This window comes from Cynara cardunculus (assembly GCF_001531365.2).
Source record: "Cynara cardunculus var. scolymus isolate 2C chromosome LG 2, CcrdV1, whole genome shotgun sequence".
In the NCBI taxonomy this organism is placed as follows: domain Eukaryota; kingdom Viridiplantae; phylum Streptophyta; class Magnoliopsida; order Asterales; family Asteraceae; genus Cynara; species Cynara cardunculus.
The window spans coordinates 65722351-65732234 of NC_037529.1; the positions used below are offsets into that span (position 1 = coordinate 65722351).

Here is a 9884-nt window from a genome sequence, read left to right on the forward strand (position 1 = left end):
ATATATAGCAGATGAATTAGATTCTTCTACTGCAAATCAATTAATCTGCCATGACAATTAGATTCTTTGCATGGTGCGTTGCTTAATCGAAGCATATGAAAGTTGAATGCTGTCTACAGAATATATAGCTGGACGTTGAGCAGATGAATCAGACATTGATCACAAAAGCTAGCCAAACAGTTGTTTCCATCGTGTTTACATAATGCGACGACCAGGTGTCACTAGAGTAACGTAGAAGTTCTAAGTCGTAATGCCGTGTAGCAGATGATATCAACGTGTGGCTACTACGCCTATTCACTCTCCTCCACATTGCTACGTGCTGCATGCATCCACCTCTTTAACTTTATTCTTTCCAATTTTCAAAACAAAATGCGACCCAACAAAGTTCACATCCTTATGGTTTATTATAGGGTTTTTATGAAAACTACTAGCTATTTGATTTAGCCATGGAAAAACTAGAGAAAATGCATATAGAAATAACCTTGTGATCTGTTTTGAACATGTCACAACTAAGGATGATTTGCAACGTAGAAGGGATAGAAACGCAACTAAACCATACTCCTCTTAGGCAACATTTTTCATTTGTTGCCTTAGTGACATTTTGAGGTAGTGAAAGGAAGAAAACAAAGGGCCATACACTGGCATACTGCAAAGAACAAGCCATGACCACCCGCAAGCTAAACAAAAACGAAAGTTAACCTGGAAAAAGCAAAACCAAAGAAGTTAAAGTCGAAGAAAATCAAGTGACGAAAAAGGCTACACCCCCACACCAATCCGACCAAGAAATGGAGTATGTCTTTGAGAGTTTGAATGATAATCGTTGAAGTTGAAAAAACTGATCAATTTGATGATGAGCCCTGCTAGAATGAACCACGATGTTTCGATATCTCCAAATTAAATATAGAGTAGCCCAAATTAAAAACCGATCAATTATGTGGCTAAATCTATTACCCTTTTTCAATTTTCCATGCTATGTCAAATAAAACACAAGGTTCAAGTTAGTTAAAATTAAACATTCATATACTTATTATACGATAAAATCTAATATAAAATAATTATGCAAAATTTCACCCCTAAAGAGAGTTCACTATCCTTTCAAAATTAGAGATCTACAAGAACCATGTACTTTATTTCAATTGTATGTGTTACAAGATATTTAGTTGTAATTATCACTCGTTGAGGAGAACCAAATTTTTTATGTGGTTTTCATTCTGCGGTCTTTTATAACCCAGATTTAAGTTAAGTTGCAAGGTCTTGCAACAATGCAACGTAGTTTTTGGTGTTATCATTGGAATGTACATAGGAAGGTATTTCATTTGTTCAGTTCGTGATGGTTCATTGGTTGTGGATTATGCAATTTTGCTTCAAATATGTTACTGGTAACGCTTAAATTCTTAACGGGATTGTATGTCTGTCTGAATAGAGGAGATGTGAATCCAAATGCTCAAGAGATTGGATTTCTTCTTTATTGTTGTTAAATTTAGTTTGCAAATTGTTTAGAGCACTATTATATAAGGAACTCCCTCTTCTGGTAGTCATCACTCATCAGCGAAGCTGCAGGGTGTATACTAGTTTGTGACTTCTTACGGTTTATCTAATCCATCTTTTGGTTTGAGGAAATTTTCTTCTTTAATGGCGTCAAAGACAGTAGTATATATTTAATTATCTGGTACTTTCGATTATCTGCTAGATGTATATAGTAACTTCCAATACAAATAGAAAAGAAAAAAAAGTGAACACGATTATCAACAGCAGCTAAAGATTCTATTTGTATGTGCAGACTTCCAGTTAGAACTTCTGATGCAGTCACTTGTCTTTTCTCGGATAGCTTCTCGACACTTCAAAAGATTGTGCTTATTGCTGCGTTTTTATGTCATCCTTGACTGTCATGCTGTAAAGCCTAGTTGGCTTGTGGGTATTCAAATTTCAGTTTCAATTTTTGCTCTTTCAGGCCAGCCTTTCTGATGGAGAAATTTTTGCCAAATGCTTAATTCAGGTGATGATTGGTGGACTATTTCTGCGGTATAATGCCTTCACTATATATCCTTTCCATGTCTGATTTAAGTTCTCATGCTGTTATTAGATATGACTGGCATGCAACTCAAAAGCATTGGTGATTCTTGTATACATTATTCAGGTTTTGAATATTTGCACCATACCAGGTTTATGATGACTTTTTGCATCTCTTGGTCCACAAATTCCGTGCTTTTGTTTGGTATCCCTAAGTTGTACGCGCGTAATTTACCCAGATTACTCGTCCTCCAATTTATCATTAGGGGATCAGCAATTAATGGAAATCAAGTGACCATGCTTCACTCATGTCATGTCCCTCCATTGTCTTCAGTTTATGCCATCATCCCCTACTCCACCATCCTTTTGTTCACAAACTGTCATCAACTGCCAGCCTCTTATGGTACTTCATTTTGCATGGTTACAAAACCATTCGACATTCTTTTTATATGAGTTCTGAAATACCATCGTTCATTTTCAGATACATCTTCAAGAAGAGTCCTGTCTAAGAATATCATCCTTACTAGCTGATGGAATTGTGATTAATCATGGTGATTATTTCGCTAGATTTCTCTGTGAACTCCCTTGAAGTCGATGTGAAGCAAGAACCTTGTGATGGAAGTCTGATCGAAAAGGTTCCTGGTGATACTGCTGTTAGCTTAGCAATGAAGGACCTTAAAGCTAACATTTCTAGAATCTTCCTCCATGGACATTGAGGGAATGCCTCTAGTTCAAGTTTGTTGGGGAAGATCTCTTCATGAAAGCATGGAGGAGAAGCATAGTGGTCACTTGCACTTGGATGATGTAGATAGAATATTGAAGGACTGGTTATTTTCATTGGAGGGTGCAGAAAGATCGTGGTTCTATAGTTACAGGTGATTCTTACACAGAAGAGAGGTGTTGGCACACAACTTTTAAGAATCACCTCTCTTCTTTGTAAGAATCACTTGTAACTGTAGAACCATCTTTGGTCTTACAGGTCTCACGAAAAACTCTTGGTCTCACGTGAACCTAACCCTCTATATATATATATATATGAGCTTTCTTTTGTTTATAATTTTCATGTAAATAACAATATCTAATCATTTAAAAAACCCTATAGGAAGGTATAGAGTTGGAACCACTAAAATGCTCAAACACCACCAATATAACCAAAAAACACAACAGCAGTCAACACCGTGCATATGCATACTCTAAAACAGTCCTTTGCTTTATATAAATATATTTAAGCTCTAACATAAGTACTTTATGTAGCCAAGCCATCAACCACTATACAAGCAAGCTACAAGCTATGAGGTTGCGACTGTATCCCAACGCCAAATGGTTCCGTCTTCACAGCAACTGAGTATTGTGCTGAAATTTACAAAGGTAAATGCGGTAAACAAACAGACTAGCAAAGCCAACATACGTACGACAACAACAAAAGAAGGCATTGTCACCTTCCGTCAAACGACATGGCAGTTTGCCTGATGGGAGATTTGGACTGGACATGAGATAACCTGAGACACACATCAAATCGAATCAAAATCTTTAGATATAATTCACATTAGTTAACTAATTTAAAATAAAATCATGACAGGTATTGAAAGTAGGCAGCAAACCTTGCAATGAGAGAAGGGGGGCTAGTCTGCAATTCCCATACAAATATTTTCCCTTCTCTGTTGCCTGAATTATATAAGCCTCAAGATCAACATCATCAGAAATTTTACCAACTGTCCCCCAATGGATTTCTTTAAACAAATTATAAGCAATAAACACTTTATAATACCTATAGCTGCTGTATTGTAATGGAAATCACATGAAAGCTTTATAAACCAAATGTCACACTCGGGAACCGGATATTTCTGAAGGATATCTACTGTTCCCTGAAAACAAAATTTATCCCATTTAACTTATATTATATATAATGTTTTGTGAATTAAATCTCTTCAAAGACTAATCAAGAGAAATATCAAACCTCTCCTGGAGACTGCTCTTTCATCTTTGGCTCCCACAATATGAACTCATTATCAACGCTCTGGAAAAGGGAAACAAAAATGAACTTCAATAAGGAACTAAAAATTGCTTAGGATTTTCTCCAGTGATCAGTTCTTTTTTCCTTTATTACTTCCATTTTGAACATGTACAGAACCACACAACAAATATTCTGCAACAAGTCTAATATTACCATGCGTTCCTTTTCCTGAAAGCAAAATGAACAGGAATGCTAATAATAACAAGATTATAAAATTATAAACGTCAAAAGATAATCCAAATGTGCTAAATAGTGTGTACAATCCTTGTCATGCCTTATGTGATTAATTACTTATAACCATAGCCGCAACCAGATCCCCATTCATATTTTTTCCTTTAAACAATAAACTCAATTTCCTATGGCAGCTATGCAGGTATATACTTCAAAAGAAACTTGTCTAAAACTACCTATAGGCGGTAGGGGTCGGGTTATTGATGTGAGATGGGTCCATAGTTCTAAGACAGACGAGACAGATAAGACAGAAAGGATTCATGTATATATTTCACAGAAACGTGAAATCAAAGTAGGCGATTAAGTAGCTGGAAGACACGGAAATAAGGGTATTATTTCAAAAAATGTGCCTAGACAAGATATGCCTTATTTGCAAGATGGAAAACCTGTATGAGGCAGTCATTCACCTTGGATAGTATGAAATCACCAAGCCACCTAATGCAGTCGACATAATTTGTATGGATTGAAGCAATCAATACCTGAATATGTTGAATTCAGATTAGAATAGAGACAAATGCCCCATTTAAGAAAAGCATACTACATTGATAGAAATAAAGTGAAAACAATTCTAACCGGAAATTGCACATATTTTGTAGGAAATTGTGAAGGAAGTTCCTCCCATGTAAAAGACCTCTCAACATACGTCCAAAACTCTGCAAGAAGGTCAATGCCATTCAAAGAGGATCAGCTACTTCCCTTTCACCAACATTAGATGTTCTACGACCAGTTTCTGCTTGCAATTATGCAAAGAGGAAAAGAATGGCCTCTTCTAAATTACAATGAAATTACTGATCACTCAAAATGATGCTAAAATTTTACAAGGTTGTGAGGAACAGGAAAACTATTGGCCCAACATCCTCTCAGAAGTAGGCAGACGGTTTTTTATTCATGCTAATTATATTCAATGGTAAGAAGAGCTTATTGCTCAATTAATTAGGATATCTAGCCCCCATTCACATAATAGCATTAACTGATGTTAAGTAACTTATCCATGAAAAGACTTGCAAACCCTAGATAGCTCTTTTTTCTCTTCAATGCCTCGAGGTAATCTCATGCATATACCACTCAGTGGCACCTCTTAATTTGTCGGTAAGTTTGTCTAAAAGAAAACATTTTATTGCTCTCTAACAAGATGCACATATATCTGCTCATCAATAAAACCTATTTAGTCTGTCTCGGAGAGTCAATGCGCCCAGCATATCAGCATTTCATCAACCATTTGTGTTTTTTTATCCTTACATGTCCCCTCTATAACTGTCGTTGATAATATGTTGCTTTATGATCATCGTCAAGACTGTATGATCCAATATCATCCCCATCCCAAAAATAAGTATAACTTTAATTTCCAAGTTAAAAAAAAAAATGTAGATTTAAAATTTGATACCACGACTTCTTCTGACATGTGACAGTGTTCATAAGTTTGATTTAGTTATCTAAAAGATTCTCAAAAATATGAAATTAATATCAACTTTTAAGATGGAAATCAATTTGACTTCAACAGCTGGCTTGCACATCTTTCTGGAATATGGAATGCAACAGTGAGCCAAACCATAGGTAGGAGTCAAAACATCAGTTGCACACCATAAAGTGCCATGAAGGTTCGAAAACACTAATAGCAACTGAATTTGACAGCTGATTATACCTTTCATCGACCAGATCTTTACAGTGTTATCCATACCACAACTGGCAATACGATATATGTCTGAAGGATGAAAATCCTGAAACAAACATCAACCCCATTCTACCTTGTTAATAGTGAAAAAGTGAAGAAGATTTGAAGTATCTATCTAACAAGAATGGACCATAAACTAATTAAAAACTAACCACGCTTAGCACTTCATTTCGATGACCACCAGCTCCGGCAAATATCAAAATGCATATTCCAGTTTGAACATTCCACAAGCGAACAGATTCATCCTATCCAGATTCAAGCATGTAAGGTTTTGAAAGGGTTAAAGCAAATATTAAAACTGACATGACACTTACTTTGCTTGCAGAAAGCACAAGAGAAGGTCTTAGTGCTTGTGTTCTAATTTCGTTTACCGAGTCCCCATGACCAACGAAACTCTGCACTACGTAATGATGGTTAGAGAATAGAGAAACAAGTCATGTGCATAATAAGCCTAATAACTATGACAACGAGTGGAATAGGTAACCTTGTGTATCTTCTCATTGCCAGCATCAATGACACGGATTATACCATTAATTCCTCCAGCGACTAGCAATGGTGTCCCATCAGCATCACATGCCCAGCTCACAGTGTAGAAAGACTCGTCCTTCTGATCTAGAATGCACATGGAAATCCAGGTTTTGTTCATATATGCTTATATGAATAAGATCCTCACATCAATATAGAATATCTTAGCTTACATCTTCATCAATGTAAGACTGCAATACAGCAATAACGCCACCTTCAAGGCATTGGTATACAGTAACCTAGAAACATTAGCATGATCAAATAAATAGCAAATTATCAGAAGTTTTGGATTTGTTGATTGTATTAAAGAAGATTCTTACTCGGTTACCACCAACGGTGGCAAAGACGTTGTAATAACGAGAGTCGATGAAGTTGAAAACCACAGCATAAATTGGACGTTTGCCTTCCTGTAGACGGTTGGTGACTCTGTAATCCCTCTTCTTGGAAGGGGCTAATGATCCCACCGCTGGTTCACACCCTAACGTTATCTTCGTCATTCTACACAGCCTCAACTGCTTCTACTTCTACTGCAGATAGAGCAAGCGGCAAAACCTATATTTTAGTTTTATGGATGGATTGAATGCATCCTAACTAGGCATGGGAATGGCGCAGGACCAGAATCACCGTCCCAAGCCCCCATCTATGCCCCCGTCCCCACCGAGTAATACGATCACATCCCCATCCCTGTCCCAACGGTAAACGGGATCCCAAACGGGGATTTATTACAAAACAAAAAACACGGCCCACCAGAAGGGAATTGAACAAAGAAAGTAGGATAAAAAAGATAAATCCAGATCAAAACAAAGTGCATGAACTCCACTTGCAGAAACTCAACTCAAGATAATCCAATCGAAAAATGGATAAAATGAAAATCAGATGAAAACAAGTGATTTAACCCAAGAATGTTAACAAAGTGAAGCACCTTACGACCTGCACCTTGCAGCAATCAGAAGCATCACGATGCAATTTTTTTTTTTTGAAGTATGTAATATCTATGTACGGTAAATAGAACAAATAAACTCACACACCCTCCTCCCTTTTGGTAAGGTTTGAACCCCTCTCCCAAGAGGCCAAACACTCACATACCGGACCAAAGGGCTTTCGGTAGCATCAGGATGCAATTAAGTCCAATGTGTAGCAACCATCTCAAAATCAAGGTCCATTATAATTGAATTTGGCATATTAATAATTAGTAATTTACACATTAAAATAATTTTACTTTTGAGAAACTATAATATGTGAAAACCTTCTGCTTTATAAGGTTCTGACAGAAAGAAAGTTTGAAGCAACCTTCAAAGATACTATCGTATTTAAAGATGATTAGCATAACCTCTTCAATCGGAAGTAAAATATAAAAACACTTTCTGAAATCTAAAGATGATTAGCGTAACTGCATAAGCTCTTCAACGGGAAGTAACTTTTTAACAAAATGACTTGGAGAAGAAGAAGAAGAAGAAGAAGAACACCTACGATTGATTGTTGAAGAAGAAGAGCAATTACTGTTCAAGGGTTGAGGCCTCGGCGGTGCAGGGACTGAGGTACAGGTCGATGGCGGTCGGCGGCAGATCTCGTCTCGGTATCACTCTCGTCGAAGAGCGGAACTGTAGAAGCCTCGAAGGATTTGATCGTCAGTGGCCGACCCACAATCCCAAATCTAATTAAACCTAGTTTGAATACTTTTTATATTTTTTAAAAATAAATTATTTAATATATATACCCAACAAATAAGGGGCTGTTTGGCAGTTGCTGAATGGTTTGGTGCAGAATGGTTAAGTGGTCAGAATAGTTAAGAGGGCCAGAATGGTTAAGTGCTGAATGAAATAATGTTGTTTGGTAATTGTTCTCCGAATGACAGTAAATTACCATTTTAACCCTCATTCACATTTTCTTTGAATTTGAAGTTGGATAATGTGTTAGGGCCGATTGCCAATCTGCTTCCTCGTGGCAGTTTCCGGCTCTTTGTTTTCTGTTTTCATCTCTCCATCGATCGCTCTTTCATTCAAGAACCCTAACCCTACTTCTATCGAACAATCTATTGCACGTACGAAAAGGATAATATCAACCAGGCATGGCTCCTATCGAACAATCGTCATCATCATCAGCAACGATTGGGGGGGGGGAAGAGAGCGGCTATCGTGGGGGGGGGGAGACGGCCGGCGAATGGCTGATCGACGATGGGAGGGGGGAAGACGGCGACTGGAACCGGCGATGGGAGGGGGAAGTCGTCACAACACCGTCGCGCCCTTGCCGATCGGTGTTGATTCTAGTTGCATCACTGGTGGAGGCGACCGGCGATGGAGACGGTGGAGAAGACAACCGGCGAAGCTGTGGAATGAGACGTGAAGGCGACGTGAACTCGGTGAAGGAGACGGCTGGAAGGAGAGGAGATGGGGGGAAGGGTAGTTCTGGAAAAAACAGCCTCTGAACCATTAGGCAACCCATTAGATGCAAAATGGTTAAGAGGTAATTGTCACCATTAAGAGGTTCCATTTTTTTTGCCAAACAGCCTCTACCTCTTACCGATTAAGAGGCTTCCTCTTAATGTCACTATTAAGAGGCAAACAAACAGCCCCTAAGAAAGGGTAAAGAATTTTTTTCTAAGCCTTAGGACGAGGAGAACGTGAAGGATCTCTCAGGCAGAAAGCGCGTCTCAGATGGGTTGTGGACGGGGAGGAAAATTCGAGTTTTTTTCATGGGATCGTCAATTCTAACAAAAGGAGCAACTTCATTCACGGCATTTCCTCTAATGGGGTATGGGTCACGGATCCTTCTGAAATCAAACAAGTGGCCTTCAACTTCTTCTCGGAGAGGTTTCGATCCAGGTCTGTCATTCGGCCCCCTTTTTTATGCAATAATTTTAAAAAATTATCTCCGAATCAGGTGAGCTATCTCGAATCTAGCATCTCCATGGAGGAAGTCAGGAAAGCTATTTGGGACTGTGGACCTGATAAGGCCCCTGGGCCTGACGGATTCACGTTTGAGTTCCTTCGATCTCAATGGGATGTCATCAAGGATGACTTGKACCGCGCCATCAAATACTTTGAGTCTACTGCCTCTATTGAYGATAGTTGCAATGCCTCATTCATCTCGCTTATTCCCAAATCTGAATCTYCGTGCTCTTTTTCGGATTACCGGCCMATCAGTCTGATAAACTGTTTTTACAAAATTGTTGCTAAGATCTTGGCGTCTCGTCTGAGCTTGGTCATCGACTCGGTCGTAGGGCATGAGCAATCTGCCTTCATCAAGGGAAGAAATATTTTAGAYGGACCCATTATCGTCAGCGAGGTTATATCTTGGGCCAAAAAARCTAAYCGTAAATCCTTGATATTTAAAATTGATTTTGAAAAAGCTTTCGATACTTTGTCTTGGGACTTTCTGGAGGACGTTCTAAGGCAAATGAGTTTTGGTGTTAAATGGAGAGCGTGGATCAAA

General features: G+C 38.3%; 2 protein-coding genes across 8 annotated transcripts in view; one reads left to right on the forward strand and one right to left on the reverse strand.

The window, feature by feature from the left end:
• Positions 1 to 3124: 3124 nt before the first annotated feature.
• Positions 3125 to 8102, reverse strand: LOC112507099 (polycomb group protein FIE2). 7 transcript variants are annotated; one of them, XM_025111522.1, is made up of 14 exons: positions 7953 to 8102; positions 6773 to 6979; positions 6626 to 6691; positions 6412 to 6534; positions 6242 to 6322; positions 6080 to 6172; positions 5898 to 5973; positions 4829 to 4908; positions 4642 to 4734; positions 3968 to 4027; positions 3779 to 3875; positions 3612 to 3690; positions 3450 to 3509; positions 3125 to 3363 (listed from the first exon to the last, which is right to left on the reverse strand). In XM_025111522.1, exons 2-14 carry the CDS (start codon positions 6947 to 6949, stop codon positions 3300 to 3302), a joined length of 1149 nt encoding a protein of 382 aa, XP_024967290.1. In that variant the 5' UTR covers positions 6950 to 6979; positions 7953 to 8102; the 3' UTR covers positions 3125 to 3299. The 7 variants fall into 7 exon arrangements, with proteins under 7 accessions (XP_024967290.1, XP_024967289.1, XP_024967295.1 ...); XM_025111521.1 differs by having other exon boundaries at positions 7923 to 8102; XM_025111527.1 differs by having other exon boundaries at positions 3612 to 3675; positions 4663 to 4734; positions 7919 to 8102.
• Positions 8103 to 8520: 418 nt separating this feature from the next.
• LOC112506317 overlaps positions 8521 to 9884 on the forward strand; it is a 2828-nt gene continuing 1464 nt past the window's right edge. Inside the window, exons 1-2 of the mRNA XM_025110326.1 lie at positions 8521 to 8851; positions 9061 to 9737. Of these exons, the coding sequence (XP_024966094.1) occupies positions 8521 to 8851; positions 9061 to 9737 (1008 nt within the window). The remainder of the gene's footprint in view (positions 8852 to 9060; positions 9738 to 9884) is intronic.